The sequence below is a fragment of the Hypanus sabinus genome, chromosome 18 (genome assembly GCF_030144855.1).
Source record: "Hypanus sabinus isolate sHypSab1 chromosome 18, sHypSab1.hap1, whole genome shotgun sequence".
NCBI lineage: Eukaryota > Metazoa > Chordata > Chondrichthyes > Myliobatiformes > Dasyatidae > Hypanus > Hypanus sabinus.
Genome location: NC_082723.1, coordinates 22224517 through 22251463, shown reverse-complemented (window position 1 = coordinate 22251463; position 26947 = coordinate 22224517). Strand labels below are relative to the sequence as shown.

The following is a 26947-nucleotide window of genomic DNA, read 5'->3' as shown; positions in this document are numbered from 1 at the left end:
TATTCAGAATCAGGTTTACTATCACCAGCATGTGTTGCGAAATTTGTTAACTGAGCAGTCGCAGTTCAATGCGATACATAATATGGATGAAGAAAAATAATAATAATAAGTAAATCAATTACAGTACTGTATACATATATTGAATAGATTAAATCATGCAAAAAACAGAAATAATATATATTAAAAGAATGAGGTAGTATTCACGGGTTCAATGTCCATTTGGGAATTGGATGGCAGATGGGAAGAAGCTGTTCCTGAATTGTTGAGTGTGTGCCTTCAGACATCGGTATCTCCTACCTGATGGTAACAGTGAGAAAAGGGCATGCCCTGGGTGCTGGTGGTCCTTAATAATGGACGTTGCCTTTCTGAGACACCGCTCCTTAAAGATGTCCTGGGTACTTTGTAGGCTAGTACCCAAGATGGAGCTGACTAAATTTACAACCCTCTGCAGCTTCTTTCAGTCCTGTGCAGTAGCCACCCACCGACCCCCCCCACAAAAAGTCAAAGTAAATTTATTATCAAAGTATGTTTACATCTCCACATACTACTCTGAAATTCATTTCTTGCAGGTATTTAAATAAAAATAAAGAAATACAGTAGAATTTATAATACATAAGCAAAGACTGAGAAACAACGAATGTGCAAAAGAGAAGCTGTGCAAACAGATATATAGAGAAGCAGATATACAGATAATTGATCCATCAATCATTCAGAGAACATTAGTCCTTGAAAGCACATCTGTAAGTTGTGCAATCAGTTCGGAGTTGAATTGAGTGAAGTTACCATGCAGGTTCAGAGCTTGATAGCTGCAGGGTGGAGGTGATGGGCACATGCCTGAGATTAAGTACTGTAGAAATGATCTGTCGGGAGGAAGAGGAAGGAGTGACCACTGTGTAGGCGCATGCATTATAACCTTGGCAATTTAATTTAGAACCACAGTCATAGCGAGGTACAGAATAGAAAGATGTTCATCCTGCCCGTATATCCTAATCCTAATTCTCCACACACTACCATCAACGCCCTGAGATTCTACCACTCGGGGCAATTTACAGGAAAAACTAACCTATCAACATGAATTCTTTTCAAACGTGGAGGATTCAGATTCAGATTTATTTATCACAGGTGGATCAAAACATACAGTGAAATCTTCCATCTTCAAAGGTTGCTCTAAACCCATTCAGTTTATTCTTCAAAATCTGAGATTTGCTGTCTGTTCCCTGAATTATAAGGGAAAATTGAATAGGTTAGGACTGTATTCTTTGGAACATAGAAGATTGAGGGGAGATTTGACAAGAGATGTACAAGATTATGAGGGGTATAGATGGGGCTAATGAAAGCAGGCTTTTTCTACTGAGGTTGGGTGGGATTACAACCAGAGGTCATGGCTTAAGGGTGAAACATGAGGTTTAAGGGAAACATGAAGGAAAACTTCTTCACTCAGAGGGTTGTAAGAGTGTGGAATGAGCTGCCAGCACAAGTGGTCCATACAAGCTGAATTTCAATGGTTAAGAGAAGTTTGACCATAAGACGTAGGAACAGAATTAGGCCATCTGGCCCATCGAGTATGCTCTGCTATTCAATCATGGCTGATCTTTTTTTCTATCTCCTCCTCAACCCCATTTCCCAGCCTTCTCCCTGTAACCTTTGATGCCATGTCCAATCAAGAACCTATCAATCTCTGCCTTAAATACACCCAACGACCCGACCTCCACAGCTGCACGTGGCAACAAATTCCACAAATTCACCACCCTCTGGCTAAAGAAATTTCTCTCCATGTTATGAAAGGGTGCCCCTCTATCCTGAGGCTGTGCCCTCTTGTCATAGATTCTCCCACAATGGGAAACATCCTTACCACATCTACTGTGTTGAGGCCTTTCAACATTCGAAAGGTTTCAATGAGGTCCACCCTCTTCCTTCTGAATTCCAGCGAGTACAGACCAAGAGCCATCAAACATTCCTCATATGATAACCCTTTCATTCCTGGAATCATCCTTTTGAAACTCCTCTGGACCCTCTCCAATGCCGGCAAATCTTTTCTAAGATGAGGGGCCAAAAACTGTTACAATTCTGAAGATGAGGCCTCACCAGTGCCTTATAAACATCACATCCCTGCTCTTGTATTCTAGCCCTCTTGAAATGAATGCTAACATGGCATTTGCCTTCACCACCGACTCAACCTGCAAAGTTAACCTCTCAAGTCCCTCTGCATCTCAGATTCCTGGATTTTCTCCCCATTTAGAAAATAGTCCACACATTTATTTCTAGTACCAAAGTGCATGACCATCCAAGATTGGATAGACACATGGATGGTAGAGGTATGGAGGGCTATGGTCACTGTGCAGGTCGATGGGAGTAGGCAGTTTAGGTAGTTCTTGGCATGGACTAGATGGGCTGAAGGTCCTGTTTCTGTGCTGTACTTCTCTATGACCCTGGGCAGTGTCTTTACAAGATGGGTGACCCCAGCCATTATCAATACTCTTCAGAGATTGTCTGCCTGGAGTCAGTGGTTGCATAACCAGGACTTGTGATATGTGCCAGCTGCTCATACGACCATCCACCACATGCTCCCATAGCTTCATGTGACTCTGATCAGGTGGGTGGGGTTTCTAAGTAGGTGCTACCACTTACCCAAAGGTGACCTGGAGGGAAAGAATGCCTTACACCTCCTTTAGTAAAAACGTATCCTGACCCCTCCACCCAAATGTGAGATACACAAGCAAGAATGCTGCTGAGTGGATTGTCCTTCTCTTTGAACAATTGCTCACCAACCTGAAATACAGAATTCCCTTCATATACGTTTCTAGTCCCCTTACAAATAACAGCTCATGAGCTGTGCTTTCAAATTTTATTAATTGCAACACACTTGGATGCAGTGTCCTCTCTGGGTCCAACTGACAGACAGACAGACTTTATTGATCCCGAGGGAAATTGGGTTTCGTTACAGTCGCACCAACCAAGAATCGTGTAGAAATATAGCAATATAAAACCATAAATAATTAAATAATAATAAGCAAATTATGCCAAGTGGAAATTAGTCCAGGACCAGCCTATTGGCTCAGGGTGTCTGACATTCTGAGGGAGGAGTTGTAAAGTTTGATGGCCACAGGCAGGAATGACTTCCTATGACGCTCAGTGTTGCATCTCGGTGGAATGAGTCTCTGGCTGAATGTACTCCTGTGCCTAACCAGTACATTATGGAGTGGATGGGAGACATTGTCCAAGATGGCATGCAACTTGGACAGCATCCTCTTTTCAGACACCACTGTCAGAGAGTCCAGTTCCACCCCCACAACATCACTGGCCTTGTGAATGAGTTTCTTGATTCTATTGGTGTCTGCTACCCTCAGCCTGCTGCCCCAGCACACAACAGCAAACATGATAGCCCTGGCCACCACAGCCTCATAGAACATCCTCAGCATCGTCTGGTAGATGTTAAAGGACCTCAGTGTTAACTAAACAATAACACTGAAGGTGTTATTGTCTTTTCTTAAATGTCTATTTTATGATGGCATATATTAAGAACCTCAAGTACTGCAGGTCTACTCCATCAGCAGAGGAGCTGGAGGAGCTGAACTTGGTGCAGACATTGGTCCTGCCTGCTATAGAAAGGTGATGGCGTCGGTGCGCAAAGGGGGTGTGCAGTCTAACAGCCAGTGATTGTTTCTCCTGTGATTGCCAGACCTGACTGGCCATTGGTAATACAGAATACTGCAAGTCCAGTTCACTGGTTTATTCGTGAGACCAATGGCGGTGGAGCTGCGTGCCTTTGGTGGTAGCATGGACTAGGCCTCATGCCCCAGGGTCGCCTGTTGCAGCCGACCAGGAGAGGAGACATTGGAGGTGGTGTGGCACCAAGTCCATGCTGGGTTGAGGGCTGGTCCCTCCCATCAGTGCTGCCCTCCAGGGCTCACTTAGTAAAAGCCTAACTGGACTGTATTCATCTGTGGATTGCTGCGGGATTGTTCTTGCCAACAACATTCATGCACCACCATGTTTCGCTTGACTGTATTCAAGGGTATTCATGTATGATTTGAATTACAATTAGGCTTGATCTTTAAGTAATGAAGTGAACATAACCAAGCAAGGATTCTTTGTCTGGCAAAGTTTACTCATCCAACTGCAGAGCAAGTTCTGTTGACCTAAGCATGTTGCACAATGTGCCTTCCACATTCTTAGACATTTAATTTATTCATCTTTGAAAAGAGTTGTTGCTGATCAGCATTACTTTAATTATTTAGTCCGGTAATTCATGCAAAACCATTCTCAGCGCCTCCCTTACTACTGGCAGAATAAGTTTTTCAATCGTATGGGGCTTCCCCGATTTAGCAACGAGCAATGAAATGTTGTACAAAGCACGTCAGCCATTGCTGTTTTGTTATGAGGTGCTGGCAAACATGTTTTGAAGTACTTTCCAGTTCTCAAGATTTTCACAAAGTGATTGAAAATAAGCCAAATTCTCGTTTGCGTTATCAGAGTGACTTCTCCACAAATATTCAAGTTACACGGGTTGAAAAAACTTTTTCACACAGCTTGGTGCTGGTATAAATCCATATTTCAAATACTCCACACAATACTGCCTACATTTCTTTATCATTTGGTCTGTTTCTGTCATTTTTGTTATAGATTAACGACCACAGTTAATTGCCTATTGCTTAAGTCCAACCTCAAGCGCTGCAATCAATAAAGTGAAAAGTTATGACATCATCATAGCTCAGGCAATACCTGACTCAACGCCTGAAGGTACAGCTATACCTCAGTCGGCAGTGGGCCAGAGAAATACGGTCAAGACCATTCGTAAGGGCAGATTCTGAACTTTACTCCATTGACCGTCATTCTCTAATTCACAGGATTTGCGTCACTACGTGATTAGAGTATGGGAATCGCACTAGCTAACGCTGTACTACAGTAGTGAATGGCAATAAAGTGCGGGCCTGGCCTGGAAATAATACGATTTCTTCAGTCCAGATTTCTCATAATATGGCAAATACGGACGTGTCACATTGCTTTTCAACAACGACAACCGCACTGTGAGCAAAGTCTAAGACAAAAGCGGGTTAGCAAGAGATGAGGTGATTACATGATCATTGTAATCAATTATGAGGTATTGAGGATCACTTCATTTCTTGAATTAAGCCTGCAATCCCTCAGCTGTCCCCCTGTAACCGAGTGACTCCCCCCCCCACAACAAGCCCCTTTATCTTTATCGCCCCCTTAGAAAGTTCCACCACCCCACCCCAGGGTGGTGATATCACCCACTCTGGGAAACACTGTTGTAACACTTAATAAAATTGCTGGCGATAAGTTTTCTGCCTCATTCTTGACTTCCGAAGATCTTCTGTATCGCAGAAGCAACAACGGTCAGTATCGGAGTGAAGAGTATGTTCCCAGAACTGAAACGGAACAGAGCAGAAGAGCAAAGGCCCGACTGTGGCAGCCCATATGGGAAGCAAAGAACACAGACGGGACTACAAAGGCAGTTCTGCTGAGGGAGTGTGAACAGTTGGGATCTGCATTACAAAGCAGAACTGCAGTTGTAATCTCTGGATTACTACCTGAGCTACAAGTAAACTGGCAAGGCATCAGTAAAGACTGAATAATGCACCCATGTGGCGAAATGGGTTCCAATTCACAGCGGCAGGGCTGTAGATTGCAGAGAGTTGTCTACACAGCTCAGCACATCACAGAAACCAGACTCCCCTCTACGGACTCTGTCTACACTTCTCACTGATTCAGTAAAGTAGCCAGCATAAGTCAAAGACCCCACCCACCCCGGGCATTCCCTCTTCCCCCCCCCCCACATCAGGCAGACGCCTATGTCCTACTCCGCTGTCACGCTGTGACACCAATATTAGCCCACAACCTACCAATTCTTCCCTTCTTATGGGAATTCACGGTCTAACTTGACAAGATTGTTGACAGCTTACATTCTAGAATCATCTCAGTCAAAGAGCAGCAGCAGGCTTCCCTGCAAAAACGCAGCAGCCTCGAGCACCGTTCCAACCTGCGGCTGAACAAGGCAAAGGTCACTCAGTGTCTGCCAACCCCAGGGAATTCCTTGGCCAAATTTCCACCAACTCCCATCAATGCAGAAGCAAGATGTTGGGTATTTAGTGTTTTAGTAACAGTTGAGTAATCATACATATTGCTTGATTAATCTTGTTTCATTTAAATAATTACCGTAACTATGGGTTACTGTATATGTAAAAATACATTAATGGATTATGAAATCACACTACCATGTTATAATGCGTGCTTCACTTAAAGTAAGGACAAAGTTAAACCCACATTCCCCGGACTCATGTTTCCTTTGAATTCGGTTAATGGTTTGAAACTACAAAACATAACACAGCCTGTCCTCAAGGAACAACCCACACACAGGAAGACTTATTCCCATTTCCAAACTCAGACAAACTTAATCAAGTTTTATTTTAAAAATACTTCTGAGTATACTAAACCCAAAATGTAGTCAGCTGAGGACACTGATAGCTCCTATAATTACCTTTCGAATCAAACGATAAGGACTGTAAAGCTAAATCCACATATAATTCAACAGAACGGTGTCTGTGTGTGACTGCACAGCTTCTACCTGCTACAGAAAATCCTGATGCAAAACACAGTTATATTGCAGCTTTATAAAACTCTAGTTAGGCATCCATACTTAAGGACCCCCTTCACTCAGAACATGCCCTCATCTCATTGCTATCACCAGGGAAGAGGTACAGGAGCCTAAAGACACACACTTAATGTTTCAGGAATAACTTTTTCCCCTCTGCCTCTGATTTCTGAATGGGCATCGAACCCATGAACACTAGCTCACAGTTTTTTTTCTTTCTGCACTATACTTCTTACTGTAATTGACACTTTTGATTATTATGTGTTGCAAAGTACTGCTGCCACATGACAACAAATTTCATGACCTATGCCAACGATATTAAACCTGATTCTGATTCTCCACTTAAATGAAGGATTTACTTTCAACAGTGTGACAGCAATAGTGTACAAAATCGCGAGGGGCAGAGATAGGATGCACGCTCACAGTCTTTTTCCCAGAGCTATGGAACTATGAACTACACGCACACACACACACACACACAACATGCTGTAGGAACTCAGCAGGTCGGACAGAATCTATGGAGAGGAATAACGAGTCGACGTTTCGGGCCGAGTCTCTTCATCAGGACTTCATCGTGGAACTAAAGAGCCTGAGTTCAAGGTGGGGGGGGGGGGGGGAGAAATTTAATAATAACCTGAAGGGCAACATTTTCCACCCTGTGGGTGGTCAGAGTATGGAATGATCTGCCAAAGAAAGGACTAATCAAAATAGGACATACATGGTAAATGGTAGGGCATTGAAGAATGCAGTAGAACAGAGTGATCTAGGAATAATGGTGCATAGTTTCCTGAAGGTGGAATCTCATGTGGATAGGGTGGTGAAGAAAGCTTTTGGTATGCTGGCCTTTATAAATCAGAGCAATATGTACATATTCAAATCAGATGTACAAATGTACAAATCAGAGAAATTGTACAAGGCATTGGTGAGGCCAAATTTGGAGTATTGTGTACAGTTCTGGTCACCGAATTATAGGAAAGATGTCAACAAAATAGAGAGAGTACAGAGAAGATTTACTAGAATGTTACCTAGGTTTCAGCACCTAAGTTACAGGGAAAGGTTGAACAAGTTAAGTCTTTATTCTTTGGAGAGTAGAAGGTTGAGGGGGGACTTGATAGAGGTATTTAAAATTATGAGGGGAATAGATAGAGTTGACGTGGATAGGCTTTTTCCATTGAGGGTAGAGGAGATTCAAACAAGAGGACATGAGTTGAGAGTTAGGGGGCAAAAGTTTAGGGGTAACACGAGGGGGAACTTTACTCAGAGAGAGGTAGCTGTGTGGAACCAGCTTCCAGTAGAAGTAGAGGAGGCAAGTTCGATATTGTCATTTAAAGTAAAATTGGATGGGTATATGGACAGGAAAGGAATGGAGGGTTATGGGCTGAGTGCAGGTCGGTGGGACAAGGTGAGAGTAAGCATTCCGCATGGACTAGAAGGGCCGAGATGTCCTGTTTCCGTGCTGTAATTGTTATATGGTTATATAAAGTAGTTGAAGTAGGTACAATAACAACATTTAAAAGGTTTAAAAGGACAGGTACAATGATAGAAAAGTGTTTGAGCAGGGGTACCCAAACTTTTTATGTGATGGACCCCTACCATTAACCAAGGGGTCTGTGGACTCCAGGTTGGGAATCCCTGGTTTATAGGGATAAGGGCCAAATGGGACTAGTTTGCTTGGAAACTTTTAGCATGGACTAGATGGGCCAAAGGGCCTCTTTCCATGCTGTATGACTGGGACTCTTGGCACTGCCCCCATGGGCCTCTGCTCTGTCATAAGAAAATTGGAAAATATGAAAAACAACAGAGCATGTTTATCATACAATGGAAGACTTACAATAAGGACAAAGTATAAACGTAACAAATGTAAAATCACTTCTCTGAGAACCAAGAATGTTTAAGCCATCTGCAATAGCTTCTACCTAATATTTTGAAAGGAAGATACTTTAGTTCAGAATACACAAGGAAGTCAGCAATTGTTGCCAAATTTATGTCTCATCAAAAAATCATTGTGTCACAGTGCAATTACCTCATCCTCTCCTCTGCTGCCATTTAGTCGTCTACCTGCTACACTACACAGCTATAAAATACAAGAGCATGGTGTTACCCAGAAATTCATCAGTTCGAGTGGCAATAATCATGCCGGCCAGAGGCACTAAGCTCAGTTTCCTCAGCTCCATCCAGCATTCAGAGTGACTGACCAGGGAGGAAACCCCCGAAAATGTAACCATGCAAACCATACATCTGATATTAGAGGATTCCAAGAGCGTCAGGCACTCCAGTATCTGTGAGTGGTAATATTGAAAGTGATATGGTCCTGGTTATGTGACCACTGATGCCAGGCCGGCAATATCTCAGGAGTATTAATAACAGCTGGGGTCACCAGTCTTGTAGAAGAAGGCAATGGCAAAACACTCCCGTCGAAAAATTTGCCAAGAACAATCACAGTTATGGGTCCCCGATCATCTTTCTCATACGACATGGCACATGATGATATTGAAGATGATCTGATCTCATCCTTCCCTTTCTCCGTAATCTATACCCCCACTCAGGGTAGTTGTGCTTCTGCAGTCCTGCATATTGGGTGCTCCTGCATTCAATCACCCCCATCAAGAACAGCTACCAAGCCCCTCAGCTCTGAAAATCCCTCCCTGAATCACTCTACATCATTCTTTCCTCTTTGAGATTCTCTTTAGAATCTATTATCTGCAAACACCAGCGTCATAGAACACCACAGTACAGGCACGGCAACTTCAGCCCATCCAGACTATGCCAGCCCAATCTTCTGCCTAGTCCCATCAACCTGTACCTGCACAATGTCTCTCCAAGTTCTTCACATCCATGTATTTGTACATACCCAAATTTCTTAAATATTACAAAATGGAACCCACACTTTTCACTTCCGTGTGCTGCTCCTTCCACACTGTAACCACCCTCTGAGTGAAGAAGTTCCCCTTCAGATTCTCCTTAAATAATTCACCTTTCACCCTTAACCCATGACCTGTCATCATGGTCTCACCTAAACTAAGGGGGAAAATCCTGGATGCATTCACCCGATCAATAGCCCTCTTGTCTGCCCTAACATCTCCCAGTGCACTGTATGTTCAATACAATGTCCTTTTAGTAACACCCTCTTCCAAAGTGCCTGGGGACAATCGGGTTAAAGACAAGGTGCCACAGAAATGGAACTTTTGACATTAGAACTCTAATCTTAGCAGGGGTGGCTTTTTCCTGGTGTGGGTTTTCTTTTGACAAAGTTGAGATTTGTAGATATTTTATTTTATTTAGAGATGGAAGCAGGCCCTTTTGGCCAATGAGTGTGCACCGTCCAATTACATCCCTGTGATCAATTAACCTACTAACCCGTACATCTTTGGACTGTGGGAGGGAAACTGCAGCACCCAGAGGAAACCAGCACAGTCACAGCGAGTATGTAGAAACTCTTTACAGGCACCCGGTTGCTGGTGCTGTAATGGGGTTACGCCAACCGTTACGCTACTACGCCGCCCCAAATGTAATGGATATTAATGTAATAATGAAATACTTTGTCAAGAACAATCATGGCCATGGAGACCATGATCACCCATGTCAGAAAAACACGGCACATAATGATGATGACGAATGAATTATTAACAAATAAATAATTGATTCAACAATAATCTGGTTGTAATGGATTATTTTGACTGCATTGGAGGTTAAAATGAGCCTTTAGCATCAGCTTCTGTTGGACAAATCACAAGCTGTGAATGTTTTTTTGTTTCCATTCTTAAGGCAAAATAAAAACCTTAGAAAGTTAATGCTCCACAGAGCAATGGATCTCATTTATAGCTTGTTCTGCTGTGAACTAATAGTGAACATTAGGGATTATTTATCAGGAGCACTACACACGCAGGGTCCTTAGTATTATCAAGGATCCCACCCATCCATCCAGCATCCTCTCTGACTTTCTACCATCAGGCAGGAGACTGATGCATAAAAACAAGAACGGTCAGGATGGGAAACAGTTTCTTTCCCCAGGCCATTAAGCTTCTGAACTCCCTCCCACATCGCATTCAAAGTGTTGTTGGTTAATCTGTTCTGTACCTACCCTACAATATTTAATTCATACACTTTACTTTGTTTATTTATGTGCAATTCATCTGTAGTTTTTACTTTCCTAAGTTATTGTCTGTTACATGTACTACTATACTTTACACCCTGGTTTGGAGAAACGTTGTCTCATTTGACAGTATACATGTATACAGTTAAATAACAATAAGTTTGACTTGAAAGAAATCTCCTGTTCATAACTATGATATATACATACCCCATGTACACTCAGAAAGACCTGCAGTGATCATTAGTTATTGCAGTTTGCTTAGAATGGAGGTAAAATATGTTGGAGAAAGATAAATACATTTTTATAGAAGTTTGAAGCAAAATACTAATACAGTTATGAGCTGACTGTGGTGACCCTTTCAGCCAAGATCTAACTGCACATCCGATAACAGAGAGGCAAAGCAGATGGAAGGTTGAATAATTTTACATCCTACAGACTGCTTTGCCATACAGGAGTTTTTCTGATTGGAACAGCCATGACTATCAGAGGGCATCAACATGGCTATGAGTCATGTTGTGACCATTTGCCAAACTTCAAGCATCGTATCCGGGGTGCTAGATTCTTCAGCTGCAGGTCGATTTATCCGTCTTTTCGCTGACTCAGCACAGGGGCCGCATGCAAGTTGAAAACACAGTAAGCTACTGGAGCCATTCCAGCAACATGTAAATCTGTGCTGCGTTTAACCCTTGCAGAGATAAAGATGGTGCCAGGAGGGAGGATTAAACACCATTAGTCTGTTTTACTGATTGAAATAATATTCTCACCTTTGCAAGGGTTCAGATTCTGTGGATGATATGATTCAAAAGTTGAAACACAGGGAATTCTGCAGATGCTGGAAATCCAAAGTAAATCACACAAAATGCTGGAGGAACTCAGCAGGTCAGGCAGCCTCCGTGGAGAGGAATAAAGAGTCAAAATTTCAGGACAAGGTCCTTCAATGGGATAATCAGAAGAAAAAATGGTCTCAGCCCAAAATATTGACTCTTTATTTCTCTCCATAAATGCTACCTGGCCTGCTGAGTTCCTCCAGTATTTTGTGTGAGTGGTACAAAAGCCATTGCCAATCAGAAAGGCAAATGAGCTTAACGTAGTCAAGAAATCTGTCAAATACAGGACTTGCACTGATCCAGCTGTATCCTCGCTGGCCCCCAAGGTGGCATATCAAACTACTCAACTGGGTAATTAAATTCAGGAATAACAGTTAGTAGGGCAAATGGAAAACAATCAAAATGACAAGCACCAGCAGTGGGGAGAGAAACAGTGGGTCTTCAGATGTCTTGCTTTTCACATTCATTGTCTTTTACCCACTCTATGCTGCTACTTCAACTTGTGAAGCTCGAAGATCAAGGTTCATGTTCAAAGTAAATTATTATCAAAGTACCTACATTTTATGTCACGATATATTATCCTGAGATTCATTTTTCTTGCAGCCATTCACAGTAGAACAATGAAATACAACAGAAATTGAGTTCCAGGTTCTAGACCCAGTGGTGGTAAAGCACTGGTGTTACAGCTCCATATTATGATAGACATGATTTCAAAAGTTCAATGTAAATTTATTACCAATTTACATAGAGTGGATTGTGGTTAAGGGGGCCATCGGTTAATCAGGGTAGTTGTTTAATTGGGACAACTCTAAACCCTCTCCAATGTCAGTATAGCCTTTCTAAAATAAGGAGCCCAAAACTTCACACAATACTCCAAGTGTGGTCTCACGAATGCATTTTTGAGCTTCAACATCATATCCTGCTCTTATACTCTGTACCTCTAAAAATGAATGCCAACATTGCATTCACCTTCTTCACAACTGACTCAAGCCAGAGGTTAACCTTTAGGGTATCCTGCACAAGGACTCCCAAGTCTCTTTGCATCTCTGCATTTTGAATTCTCTCCCCACCTAAATGATAGTCTGCCTCTTTATTTCTTCCACCAAAGTACATGACCATATACTTACCAACATTGTATTTCATTCACCACTTCTTTGCCCATTCCCCTAAATTATCTATGTCTCCCTGCAGGCTCTCTATTTCCTCAACACTACCCGCTCCTCCACCTATCTTTGTATCATTGGCAAATTTAGCCACAAATCCATTAATCCCATAATCCAAATCATTGACATACATCATAAAAAGCAGCGGTCCCAACACTGACCCCTGTGGAACTCGGCTGGTAACCAGCAGCCAGCCAGAATAGGACCCTTTATTCCCACTCTCTGTTTTCTGCCATCCAGCCAATGCTCCACCCATGCCAGTAACTCCCCTGTAATTCCATGGGCTCTTATCTTGCTAAGCAGCCTCAGGTGTGACACTGTGTCAAAGGCCTTCTGAAAATCCAAGTACATCACATCTACTACATCTCCTTTGTCTACCCTGCTTGTAATTTCCTCAAAAAAATTGCAGTAGGTTAGTCAGGCAGGATTTTCCTTTCAGGAAACCGTGCTGGCTTTGGCCTATCTTACCACTGCTGCTCTGCTGTCCTTCCTGCAAATGTCCCTTTCCAGTCAACTTTGGCCAGTTCCGCTCTCATGCCATTGTAATTTCCTTTATTCCATTGAAATACCAACACATTGGAATTTAGTTTCTTCTTAATTGGGACATGACACTGTTGCCAAATAATTTCTAACTAACATCAGTTGTGTGCACTTTTGTGGCTGTTAGACACTTTACCATTTTCAGAACGAACAGATTTTAAATAGTGCCAGCTTGTGCTTGTGTTATGTTATCCATTGGGGCAGTGGACGCCAATTTAAAAAGCAGTGAATTATTCTTGGATTACCACACTACTTCATGCAGAAAGGCAGTGAAGGTAGACCATTATCTCACTAGGCGTCTATGCTGATTGTCTTCATTTACAGTCAACAGGGCAGCCTACACTGGATGAATTCCTCTGTCAATAACTTTTAGGAACAAATACACAAGTTTTATCGTACTGTAGTTATATTGATAGTGTTCTAATTTGTTCTGTATTCCATTTAAATCCATCATTTGTTATTCAGTTAAGTGGGTAGTTTGTCTTCCTTTTTTTTTAACTATTTCCATGAAAATTTGGCTAATTGTGACAGCTGCTTAATTGGGCAAAAATGTATTGATCCCAATGTATCCCAATTAACTGGAATGCACTGTATACGTTACCATACAACACCACATCACCTAAGCCCCTCTGAAGTTCTTGCAATCATTCTGACTCTGCTATTCTATCCACCTTGTTAATAAGCCAAACGCTCCACTTGCCTTTTGAGTTACCTTCTCTAAGCAGATCTGAGCCTCAAGCTTTGATGGGATTAGGTCCATGTAGAAAGAAAGTGTACTAAGAAAAGTTACAAGGATGTTGCCATGACTTGAGGACCTGAGTTATAGTGAATGGGTGAATAGGTTAGGACTTTATTTCCTGGAGTGTAGGAGAATGAAAATCTGGCTGAGTGGTGCCACAACAACAAACTCCTACTCATTGTCAGCAAGATCAAGAAGCTGATTATTGACTTCAGGAGGAGGAAACCAGAGGTCCACAAGCAATTCCTCATCAGAAGATCAGAGATGGAGAGGATCAGCAATTTTAAGTTCCACTGTGTTACTATTTCGGGCCTAGCACATAAGTGCAATTACAAAGGAAGCATGGCAGTGGCTCTACTTCATTGGAAGTTTACAGAGACTTGACATGACTTCTAAAACTCTGACAAACTTCTGCAGATGTGTGGTGGAGAGTACGTTGACTGGCTACATCACAGCCTGGTATGAAAAGACTAATGCCCTTAAATGGGAAATCATATAAAATGTAGTGGGTACAGCCCAGTCCATCACAGGTAAAGCCCTCCCCTTCACTGAGCACACCTACATGGAGCATTGATCCACGGAAGTTGCAGCCATCATCAGGGACCCCCACTACCCAGGTTATGCTCTCTACTCTGCTGCCATTAGGAAGAAGATACAAGAGCCTCAGGACTCGGGTTCGGGAACAGTTATTACCCCTCAACCATCAGGCTATTTCACCGAAGGGGATAACTTCACTCATCCCATCACTGAAATGTTCCCACAAGCTATGGACTCAATTTCAAGGAGTCTTCATCCCATGTTCTGGATATCAAAGTAAAGTTTATTATCAGAGTACATACACATCACCACAAACAATCTTGCCTTTCTTCTTCCTGGGGGCATACTCCGCAAATCTATATGACAGTGTTTGCAATCAGGATCAATGAACAGCAAACTGTGCAAATGAAGATATAAATAAACTGCAATGAATAACGAACATTAAATAACATGATAAAGAGCACTTAAAGTGAGATCATTGGTTGTGGGAGTGGGAGAGGACAATAGCTCGTCCCACCCCGTTACTTGTAAAAATGCCATCCCCTTCTTTCAATTCCTCTGTCTCTGCCGCATCTGCTCTCAAGATGAGGCTTTCATTCTAGAACGAAGGATGTCCTCCGTTTTCAAAGAAAGGGGCTTCCCTTCCTCCACAGTCAACACTGCCCTAAACCACATCTCTTCCATTTCATGCACATCTACTCTTACCCCATCCTCCCACCACCCTACCAGGGATAGGGTTCCTCTTGTCTTCACCTACCACCCCACCAGCCTCTGCGTCCAGCACATAATTCTCCAAAACTTCCGCCACCTCAAATGGGATTCCACCACCATCCTCCCCTCCCCTCCACCTTCTGCATTCTGCAGGGATTGCTCCCTATGTGACTCCCTTGTCCATTCGTCCCTCCCCACTGATCTCCCTCCTGGCACTTATCCTTGCAAGCGGAACAAATGCTACACCTGCCCCTACACCTCCTCCCTCACTACCATTCAGGGCCCCAAATAGTCCTTCCAGGTGAGGCGACACTTCACCTGTGAGTCTGTTGGAGTCATCTACTGTATCCAGTGCTCCCGGTGTGGCCTCCTGTATATCGGTGAGACCCAACGTAAATTGGGAGACCGCTTCGCCATGCAACTAATCTCCATCCGCCAGAAAAAGCGGGATTTCCCAGTGGCCACTCATTTTAATTCTGTTTCTCATTCTGATTCCTATTCCAACAGGTCCATCCAGGGCCTCCTCTACTGTCACAATGAAGCCACACTCAGTTGGTGGAGCAACACCTTATATTCTGTTTGCGTAGCCTCCAATCTGGTGGTACGAGCATCGAGTTTTCAAACTTCTAGTGACGCCCCCCCCCCACCCACCACTTCTCCTTTTCCCACCCCCTTTTCCCTCTCTCACCTCATCTTCTTGCCCACCTATTGCCTTCCTCTGGTGCTCCTCCCCTTTTTTCTTTCTTCCACGGCCTTCTGTCTCTTTCACCAATCAACCTCCCAGCTCTTTACTTCATCCCTCCCCCTCCAAGTTTCACCTATCACCTGGGGTTTCTCTCTCCCCTTTTAAATCTACTCCTCAACTTTTCTCTCCAGTCCTGCTGAAGGGTTTCGGCCCGAAGTGTCGACTGTACTCTCTTCCAAGATGCTGGCTGGCCTGCTGAGTTCTTTGCAGCATTTTGTGTGCGTTCATTGGTTCTGGGAACACCAGAAATAGAATGAGTGTAATTGTCCTCCCTTGTTCAAGACCTTGATGGTAGGGGGTTAGTAACTGTTCTTGGTGGTGTAAGTCCTGAGGCTCTTACACTTTCTACATATTTATTTATTATTATTATTTATTTCATTTTGTATTTACACAGTCTTTTGCACATCGGTTGAACTCCCTGTTGGTGCAGTCCTTCAATGATTTTGTTATGGATTTATTGAGTATGCCCAAGAAAATGAATCTCAGAGTTGTATATGATGACATGAATATACGTTGATCATAAATTTACTTTGAACTTTAAGAAAGAGGAAAGCATACATCACAGATTCAATGTCTTGCAAGCATTTGCGGGAAGAAGAAGAAATACAATGGAATTTCACAAAAAAACACTACATAGACAGAGCAACACACACAAAATGTTGGAAGGAACTCAGCAGGCCAGGAAGCATCTACGGAGAAGAGTAAACAGTCGACATTTTGGGCCAAGATCCTTCATCAGGACTGGAAAACGTGTGGGGAGGGAGGAAGTACCACCAAGATGGTAGGTGACAGGTGGGGGTGGGGTGGTGAAGTGAAGAGCTGGGAAGATGATTGGTGAAAGAGATACAGGGCTGGAGAAGGGGGAATCTGATAGGAGAGGACCGAGACAATGGAAGAAAGGGAAGGAGAGGAGCACCAGAGGGAGGTGTTGGGCTGGTAAGATGAGCGAGTGTGAGAGAGACATGAGAATGGGCAATGGGGGGGGGGCACCGGAAGTTCAAGAAATTGACGCTGGTGCTGTCGAGTTGGAGGCTACCCAGATGGGATATGAGGTATTGCTCCTCCAGCTTGAGGGTGACTACATCGTGACAAGAGAGAAGGCCTTGGAATGCAGACGTTCTCATGCTTGTGATGCATGGACAAAAACTCACAAGCAACCGACTTGCAAAAGACGACAAACGGTGCAAATAAAAAAATAATAATGAGAGCAAGAGTTGCAAGGAGTCAGAAACTCACAGTGCGATACGTCACAGATACAGGCCCTTCAGCCCAAAGAGTCTACAACAACTATGGTGCCCAACCAGCAAGGAGGGACATGTTCAAATTCATTCCCACACCGAGTGCCGTACACTGTTTCAGCACTGGGGGTGCGGTAAGATAAGACAATGCTTGTATCAATGATTGATGCTTTTCTGAAGATCTCAAGACAGGTTCTCTCTAAACATTAAATATTTATTGGATTAAACGCTCCAAGAATGCAGAAGCTCTCTCTCTCACATAGCCAGCTACCAGAACAACACAGAGATCCAGACTCTTGGCAACCAGTCCTCTCTGAGCAGTAGGCCAGGCAATGTAACAGCATTACATAACGCGCATTCCTCCTACCAACTCCAGCTCTGCGAGTTTCAACCCATTCAGTACCCATGCAAAACTATGCAAAGTTGTAGAACTACTGTATGGAAACCAGAACACAGCGAGGCAGGCTCTTCGGATATCAGGTGCCAACTCTCCAAAACAAGCAGGACCCTTCTACGTACAGGATACAGTCAATCCACCTGTTGAGCTCTTCTGTATTTGACCCATTACCTTTTCCTAGGAAGTATTTGAAATACCATCTGGTGTGATATTCCGGGTTCTCTAGATGCACATCGGTCCGGTGCCAAGTTCCCGGTGCGTAGTCAGTATTCTGGGAATCAAGAAACATTAGTTAATACCGGTCATTTTATGGTTATTTCTTTCCTTTAACTAAGGTTGGAGCTTAAGCAATAGATAAGATGAAGATTAACTTTATTTGTCTCAAGTACATCAAAATGCATGGTTTGCATCGAAGCGCAGTGAAATGTATGCTTTGCATCAAATCAAATCAGTGAGAGGTGTGCTGGACAGCCCACAAGTGTTGCCATGGTTCCGACACCAACGTGGCATACCCAAAACCCACTAACCCTAACCTGTGTGTCTTTGGAACGTAGGAGGAAACCAGAGCACCCAGAGGTAACCCATGCAGTCACAGGGAGAACGTACAGGCAGGGACAGGAATTGAACCCTGATCTGGTGTCGCTAACATTCCAGCTTGGAAACTCTTCATCAGAAGAGAGAAATGCAGAAAATAAATCAGTAGCAGAGAAGGTAGAGCAGGGATGGGTGAAATAAAATGAATATCTCCAATAGGGTGACCAAATGTTTAACATGCAGTGCCACTTGTGGTCAAATTAGGCCCAGGACCTGAAGTGTAGGGAAAGGTTAAATAGGTTAGGACATTATCGCCTTAAACGTGAAGATCAATGGGAGATTTGACAGAGATATACAAAATTATGAAGGGTATAGAAAAAGCAAATGCAAGCAGACTTTTCTCACTGAGGTTGAGTGAGACTAGAACAAGAGGTCATAGGTTAAGGGTGAAGGGTGAAATGTTTAAGGGGAACCATAAGATATAAGAGCAGAAGTAGGCCATTCAGCCTACTGAGTCTGCCCTGCCATTCAGTCATGGGCTGATCTAATTCTTCCAGTCATCCCCACTCCCTTGCCTTCTCCCCATGCCCTTTAATGCTCTGGCTAATCAAGAACCTAACTATTTCTGCCTTAAATACGCTCAATGACCCGGCCTCCACAGCTGCATGTAGTAACACATTCCACATATTCACCACCCTCTGGCTAAAGAAATTTCTCTGCAAATCTGTTTTAAATGGATGCCCCTCTATCCCGAGGTTGTTCCCTCTTGTCCTAGACCCCCACCACAGGAAACATCCTTTCCACATCTACTCTGTCTATGCCTTTAAACATTTGAAAGGTTTCAATGAGATCACTCCTTATCCTCCTAAATTCCACTGAGTACAGATCCAGAACCATCAAATGGTCCTCACATTATAACCCTTTCATTCCTGGAATCATCCTTGTGAACTTCCTCCAATGCCAGCACATCTTTTCTTAGATAAAGAGGCCAAAACCATTCACAATACTCAAAGTGAGGCCTCACCAGTGCCTTATAAAGCCTCAGCCTCAGATCCCTTGAAATGAATGTTAACGTGTTAACTTTTAGGGGGTTCTGCAAAAGTATTCTCAAGTCCCTTTGCATCTCAGAACTTTTCTATTTTTCTCCCCATTTAGAAAATAGTCTACACATTTATTTCATCTACCAAAGTGCACGGCCATGCATTTTTCAACATTGTATTTCATTTGCCAAATTTTTGCCCATTCTCCTAATCTGTCTAATCCTTCTGCACCCTTCCTGTTCCCTTAACACTACGTGCCCCTCCACTAATCTTCATATCATCTGCAAATTTAGCAACAAAGCCATCTATTCTATCATTTAAATCATTGATATTCAGTATAAAAAGAAGTGGTCCGAACACCAGCCCCTTCGGAGCACCACTCGTAACTGACAGCTTTTTATTCCAGTTTACTGCCTCCTAGCAATCAGCCAATGCCCTAACCATGACAGTACTTTTCCTGTAATACTGTGGACTCTTAACATGGAACGTAGTCTCATGTGTGGCACATTGTCAAAGGCCTTCTGAAAGTCCAGATATACAACATCCGCTGCATCCCCTTTATCCTCACTTATAATCACCTCAAAATCACCTCCAACAGGTTCATCAAGCAGGATTTTCACTTAAGGAAACAATGCTGACTTTGTCCTATCTTGTCCTGTGTCACCAAGTACTCCATAACCTCATTCTTAACAACTGACAGCAACATCTTTCCAACCACAAATGGATAATTCATTTCAAATAATCAGAGAGACTTTTGAATGAAAATGGGATGGGAGGCTGTGGGGAGCAAAAGAGGAGATAGATTGTATGTTAGTCAATGACTGCATTACTTCATCTTAGGGAGAGGATACCCAGGAAGGTGTCGCCTTCCCGTCAGCTTGAACCAGTCTGGCCACTCTCTCTGACTTCTCTCATCAACAAGGTTAGTTTTCGTCCACAGAACTGCCTCTCACTGAATGTTTTTTGTTTCTCAAACCATTCCCTGCAAACTCTAGATTGTTGTGCGTGAAAGTCACAGGAGATCAGCAGTTTCTGAAATACTCAAACCACCCTGCCTGGCACTAACGTTAATTTCATAGTCAAAGTCACTTAGATCACATTCCTTCCTCATTCTGTTGTTTGGTCTGGACAACAACTGAACCTCTTAACCATGTCTGCATGCTTTCATGTATTGAATTGCTGCCACATGATTGGCTTGTTAGATATTTGCATTAACAGGTAGGTGTACAGGTGTATCAAATAAAGTGGCCACTACATGTATCAGTCCACAATTTAGTCATGAATAGAACAGGAAACAAAGTCACTGACATCTCTTATGAATTCTCAAGATGAGCACTTGAATTGCCAATGGTTAGAAGGGTGCAGTGAAAGCGCTGGAAGATGGGAATTAGTGACAAAAGGTGTGCACTAGTTAGTATGGAAGTAGTGGGCTGAACATTTCTATGACTGCATAAGGCTTGAGAGGATTAAGAGTGGGAATGTTATCAAACAGTCTCTAGGCGTTAACACTTAACACACAATCTGTGCAGAATCCTTTCAAAACACTGTTACATTCTCTTAAACACTCTTCTACCAGTAATAGCTAAATACAATAAAATAAATTCTCATCCTGTTTACAACCTACTTTCATGCTGTTAGACTTTCAAAGCAGTAAACATTGTTCTAAGGTGTATGAGATAAGTCATATCACAATTCAGTCATCAACAAAACAGGAAAACAGAACATTCCCTCCTTTTCTCTTTTTCCATTCCCCATTCTGGCTTTCCTCACACGCCTCCAACTTCACCTCACCTGTCCGTCACCTTCCTCCGGTGCCTCCGCTCCTTCCCAATCTCCAATCAGCTTCCCTCTTCTTCAGCCTTTTACCTCTTCCACCTATCACCTCCCAGCTTTTCACTTTACCCCCCCTCCCCCCCACCTGGTTTCACCTAACACTAGGCAGCTTGTACTCGTTCTCCCACCCCACCCCAACCTACTTATTCTGGCTTCTTCCCACTTCCTTTCCAGTCCTGACAGTTTTGGCCCGAAACACTGATTATTGCTCAACCTGCTGAGTTCCTTAGGCATTTTGTGTGTGTAGATCTTGATTCCCAGCATCTGCAGAATCTCTCATGTAAACAAAACACAGATGCCTCTCTTCCACAATGGACTTTCCCCTGGATGTAATACATCTCCATTGGATGTAATGCGCCCTTCTCCCTTGGAATTACCTCCCTCACCCACAATTATTCCTCAACAATACCACCCACCCCACCTTCACAGTGGCATCACTCCTCTGGTCTTTGAACCTCTGTCTCACCATTATCCCCAAGTTCCAGTTGTTGATGTTGAGACTCTCCTAGCAACTACACTCGCTCGATGATAGACGTCTGCACCCACAGGGAGCCGAAGACCTCCAGGGTATGAGAATTCAGCCTGGTTTGATGATCCAACAGAAGCCATGGGTATTACAAGCCACACTTTGAACTCTGCTCTGTGGAATTCAGTGGAAACAAATCTCAGAAAGCAAGCACAATGTTCGGCCACTTCAGCACTGCAGGCTCTACCCACTCCAGAACACAAGTCAATTCAACCTGCTGGTAATGGCAAAAATTCACACACCCATTTTAGATCCAATTCAGAAAAAATATAGTTGCCTCTCTCAAAGAATAATGAGCAAACTGGACCAATGTAATTCAGTATAGCCTGTGTCATTTAGAAGAATTAGAAGAAATCTCACTGAAACAGAAAGAAGGATTGACAGAGGCAGGTTCTCTTAGCTGAGATCTAGATCCAGGGAGACACAAGAGACGGCGGACGCTGGAACCTGGACCAACAAATAATCTGCTGGAGGATTTCTGTAGATTGGGCAGAACGGAACGGAATTGAGAGTCCTGATGCAGAATCTTGACTTGAAATGTCGACATTCCTTACTTCCCCCCACTGTTTCCTCTAAGCTGCAGCCAGGCAGTAACTGAAATGCTCCCACACACGTAGCCTTTGTTGCCGTGTATATGGAATTTTCTTTTATATAATGTTTATATAATTTTGAAATTCTGTGAATATAATTGTGTAATACCCCATAATTAAGTATGTATTAATGAATGTTATCCATAAATGTTCTACCTATCGTATAACCTTTACTATGAAACATTTTAGAGCTTCACATATTTACATTGTCAGTGGTTCAAGTTAAACACTATTACAAATTGTAACAGTTAACACAGAATGGAAGTCCGTAGCTTATTGTTTATAAACTGGAGGCAGGCTGAATGCCAACGCCGTCTAGTCAGAACATTTTACTTTTGCCATTGTGCCGTCAGTTGTTTTGACTGTATGACGCCATTTAGTTGTGCTGTGAGTTGTAGTTTGTGTTTGTTTGATGTGCAAATTATATTAAACATTTTTTTTAAGTGCTGCACAATTTTCAAGCCATGTAAAAATTTCCTGCACAGAGTGATGGCTGGTATATGCTTCTGTAAAAAAAATTAGAGGGATTGCCTGCCATCACCCACCACCCCACAAGATGATGCACCACCCACTAAATTCCTCCAGCAGGTTGATTACAGCTCTGAATCCAGGGATACGGTCTCACTTTTAAATATTATTATTATTGCACCTGTCACAATCATTTCTTTTGCCAGCTCATTCCATATATACACCACAGTCTGTTACCCTTCAGGACCCTTTTAAACCTTCTGCCTCTCACCTTAAACACCTACTACTTAGTTCTGAGTTCCACATCCCTGAGGAAAGATAATCATTGTCCCTCATGATTTTATACACTTTTGACACAAGGTTTGTCCGATTTCCATATTTTTTTGGAAGATCAGAGTATTTTGGATGGTTTAGCAGCTAGCACAATGCTATTACAGCTTAGGGCATTGGAGTTCAGAGTTCAATTTCAACACTGTCTATAAGAAGTTTGTACGTCCTCCCTGTGAGCACGCGGGTCTCCTCCCACAATCCAAAGACATACAGGCTAACAGACTAACTGGTCATTTGTAAATTGTCCTTTGATTGGGCTAGGGTTAAATAGACGGGTTGTTGCTTATTATGCTGGAAGAACCTGCTTTGTGCTGTTTTTCTAAATAAATTAATTAATCTGAGGAGGCATTTGGAAGGTACAATGAGAGCACCAAATGGCAGCGCACCCACATTTCTACCCTGATCATTGTAAGCTTGTCCTATCCAACGCCTGCATCAAGATACCATTTTGTAGCACCATGCCAACCATCAACAAACATGGTTCTGTAAGGAGTCTGTACGTTTTCCCCATGACCAAGTTTCCTCCAGGTGCTCTGGTTTCCTCCTACATTCCAAGGACGTAGGGTTAGAGTGCAGGTAAGGATGTCACTGAGGATGTAAGGCCACACTAACTAGAGGCATAAATACCTTTCACTAACTTCAAACTATCATTGTAGTTTCCACTGACAGTTAACACCAGTATTGTGAATGGTGACTGACCATGCAAGTAAAGAATATAAGCATACACAAACTTACTAATTAGTCAATATCTGCATCTAACTAGTCAATTTTGAGTAAAAAATAATACAGTGGCATGCAAGAGTTTGGGCACCCCGGTCAAAATTTCTGTTACTGTGAATAGTTAAGCGAGTAAAAGATAACCTGATTTCCAAAAGGCATAAAGTTAAAGATTAAAGATTTCTTTAATATTTTAAGCAAGATTACTTCTTCATTTCCATCTTTTACAGTTTCAAAGTAACAAAAAAGGAAAAGGGCCCGAAGCAAATGTTTGGGCACCCTGCATGGTCAGTACTTAGTAACATCCCCTTTGGCAAGTATCACAGCTTGTAAACGCTTTCTGTAGCCAGCTAAGAGTCTTTCAATTCTTGTTTGGGGGATATTCGCCCATTGTTCCTTGCAAAAGGCTTCTAGTTCTGTGAGATTCTTGGGCCGCCTTGCGTGCACTGCTCTTTTGAGGTCTATCCACAGATTTTCGATGATGCTTAGGTTGGGGGACTGTGAGGGCCATGGCAAAACCTTCAGCTTGCACTTCTTGAGGTAGTCCATTGTAGATTTTGAGGTGTGTTTAGGATCATTATCCTGTTGTAGAAGCCATCCTCTTTTCCTCTTCAGCTTTTTTACAGACGGTATGATGTTTGCTTCCAGAATTTGCTGGTATTTAATTGAATTAATTCTTCCCTCTACCAGTGAAATGTTCCCAGTGCCACTGGCTGCAACACAAGCCCAAAGCATGATTGATCCACCCCTGTGTTTAACAGTTGGAGAGGTGTTCTTTTCATGAAATTCTGTACCCTTTTTTCTCCAAACATACCTTTGCTCATTGTGGTCATAAAGTTCTATTTTAACTTCATCAGTCCACAGGACTTGTTTCCAAAATGCATCAGCCTTGTTCAGAAGTTCCTTTGCAAACTTCTGACGCTGAACTTTGTAGTGAGGACACAGGAAAGTTTTTCTTCTGATGACTCTTCCATGAAGGTCCTATTTGTGCAGGTGTCGCTGCACAGTAGAACACTGCACCACCACTCCAGAGTTTGCTAAATCTTCCTGAAGGTCTTTTGCAATCAAACGGGGGTTTTGATTTGCCTTTCTAGCAATCCTACAAGCAGTTCTCTCGGAAAGTTTTCTTAGTCTTCCAGACCTCAACTTGACCTCTGCCATTCATGTTAACTGCCATTTCTTAATTAACGTTACAAACTGAGGAAACAGCTACCTGAAAACACTTTGCTAATTTCTTATAGCCTTCTCCTGCTTTGTGGACATCATTTATTTTAATTTTCAGAGTGCTAGGCAGCTGCTTAGAGGAGCTCATGGCTGCTGATTGTTGGGACAAGGTTTGAGGAGTCAGAGAATTTATAAAGTTTTGAAATTTGCATCACCTGGCCTTTTCTAACAATGACTGTGAACAAGTGATAGCCCTAACAAGCTAATTAAGGTCTGAGATCTTGGTAAAAGTTATCTGAGAGTTCAAATGTCTTGGGGTACCCGAACTTTTCCATGTTACTCTTTTCCTTTTAATTACTCTAAAATTGTATAAGACAAAAATAACACACTAATCTTGCTTAAAATGTTGAAAAGAATGTTTCATCTTTAACTTTATGACTTTTGAAGATCAGTTCATCTTCCACTCACTTATTTCACAGTAACAGAAATTTTGACTGGGGTACCCAAACTTTTCATGCCACTGTATTTCTTTGTTCAAACTTTAGAACAGCCTGGTGACAGAGGCCAGGCTGTTCTCTTTGTGCACAAGTATGACCGCGGAACGAGTCTACATTTTCGGAGACAATTAATTGGTGACAACACTTTTCATTCACTCTTCACTAACATCAGTTACCCTTAGTGGTTACTTTATTAGATACACCTGTACACCTGCTTGTTAATGCAAACACTTCATCAGCCAATCATGTGGGAGGAATTCAATGAACAAAAGCATGCAGACATGGTCAAGAGGTTCAGTTGTTGTTCAGACCAAACATGAGAATGGGGAGGAAATGTGATCTAAGTGACTTTGACTGTGGAATGATTGTTGGTGCCAGACAGGGTGGCTTGAGTTGAGTATCTCAGAAACTGCTGATCACCTAAGAACCTAGAAAGCACAATACAGGTCCTGCAGCCCACAATGCTGTGCCGAACATGTACTTGCTTTACAATTTACCTCGGGTTACCCATTGGCCTCTATTTTTCTGAGCTCCATGTACCTACCCAAGAGTCTCTTAAAAGACCCTATTGTATCCACCTCCACCACCGTCGCCAGCAGCCCATTCCATGCACTCACCATTCTCTGCAGAAAAAACTTACTCCTGACATCTCCTCTGTACCTACTTCCAAACACCTTAAAACTGTGCCCTCTCATGTTAACCTTTTCAGCCCTGGGAAAAAAGCCTCTGACTATCCAAGTCAAGTCACTTTTATTGTCATTTTGACCACAATTGCTGATACAGTACATAGTAAAAATGAGACAACCTTTTTCAGGACCATGGTTTTACATGACACAGTACAAAAACAAGGCTAAACTATGTAAAAAAAAAGAGAAAAAAAACACACAACAACTACACTAGACTACGGACCTACCCAGGACTGCATAAAGTGCACAAAACAGTGCAGGGATTTACAATAAATAATAAACAGGACAATAAGGCAGTAAGGTGTCAGGCCAGGCACTGGGTATTGAGGAGTCTGATGGCTTGGGGGAAGAAACTGTCACATAGTCTGGTTGTGAGAGCCCGAATGCTTCGGTGCCTTTTCCCAGATGGCAGGAGGGAGAAGAGATTGTACGAGGGGTGCATGGGGTCTCTCATAATGCTGTTTGCTTTACAGATGCAGCGTATAGTGTAAATGTCCGTGATGGCGGGAAGAGAGACCCTGATGATCTTCTCAGCTGACCTCACTATCCACATGGTCAATGCCTCTCGTTATCTTTCACACTTCTATCAGGTCACCTCTCATCCTCTGTCGCCGCAAGGAGAAAAGGCCAAGTTCACTCAACTTATTCTCATAATGCATGCTCCCCAATCCAGGCAACATCCTTGTAAATCTCCTCTGCACCCCTTCTATAGCTTCCACATCCTTCCTGTAGTAAGGTGACAAGAACTGAGTACAGTACTCCAAGTGAGGTCTGATCAGGGTCCTACATAACTGTAACATTACCTCTCTGCTCCTAAATTCAATACCACATTTGATGAAGGTGAGTGCTCCGTATGCCTTCTTAACCACAGAGTTAACCTGTGCAGCAGCTTTGAGCATCCTATGGACTCAGACCCCAAGATCCCTCTGATTCTCCACACTGCCAGAGTCTTATCATTA

General features: G+C 42.8%; 1 protein-coding gene across 3 annotated transcripts in view; it reads right to left on the bottom strand.

The window, feature by feature from the left end:
• garnl3 (GTPase activating Rap/RanGAP domain like 3) overlaps positions 1-26947 on the bottom strand; it is a 457411-nt gene that overhangs the window by 177051 nt on the left and 253413 nt on the right. For all 3 annotated transcript variants that reach the window (XM_059993840.1, XM_059993839.1, XM_059993841.1), the window contains exon 4: positions 17775-17874. In XM_059993840.1, coding sequence (XP_059849823.1) covers positions 17775-17874 — 100 coding nt within the window. The remainder of the gene's footprint in view (positions 1-17774; positions 17875-26947) is intronic.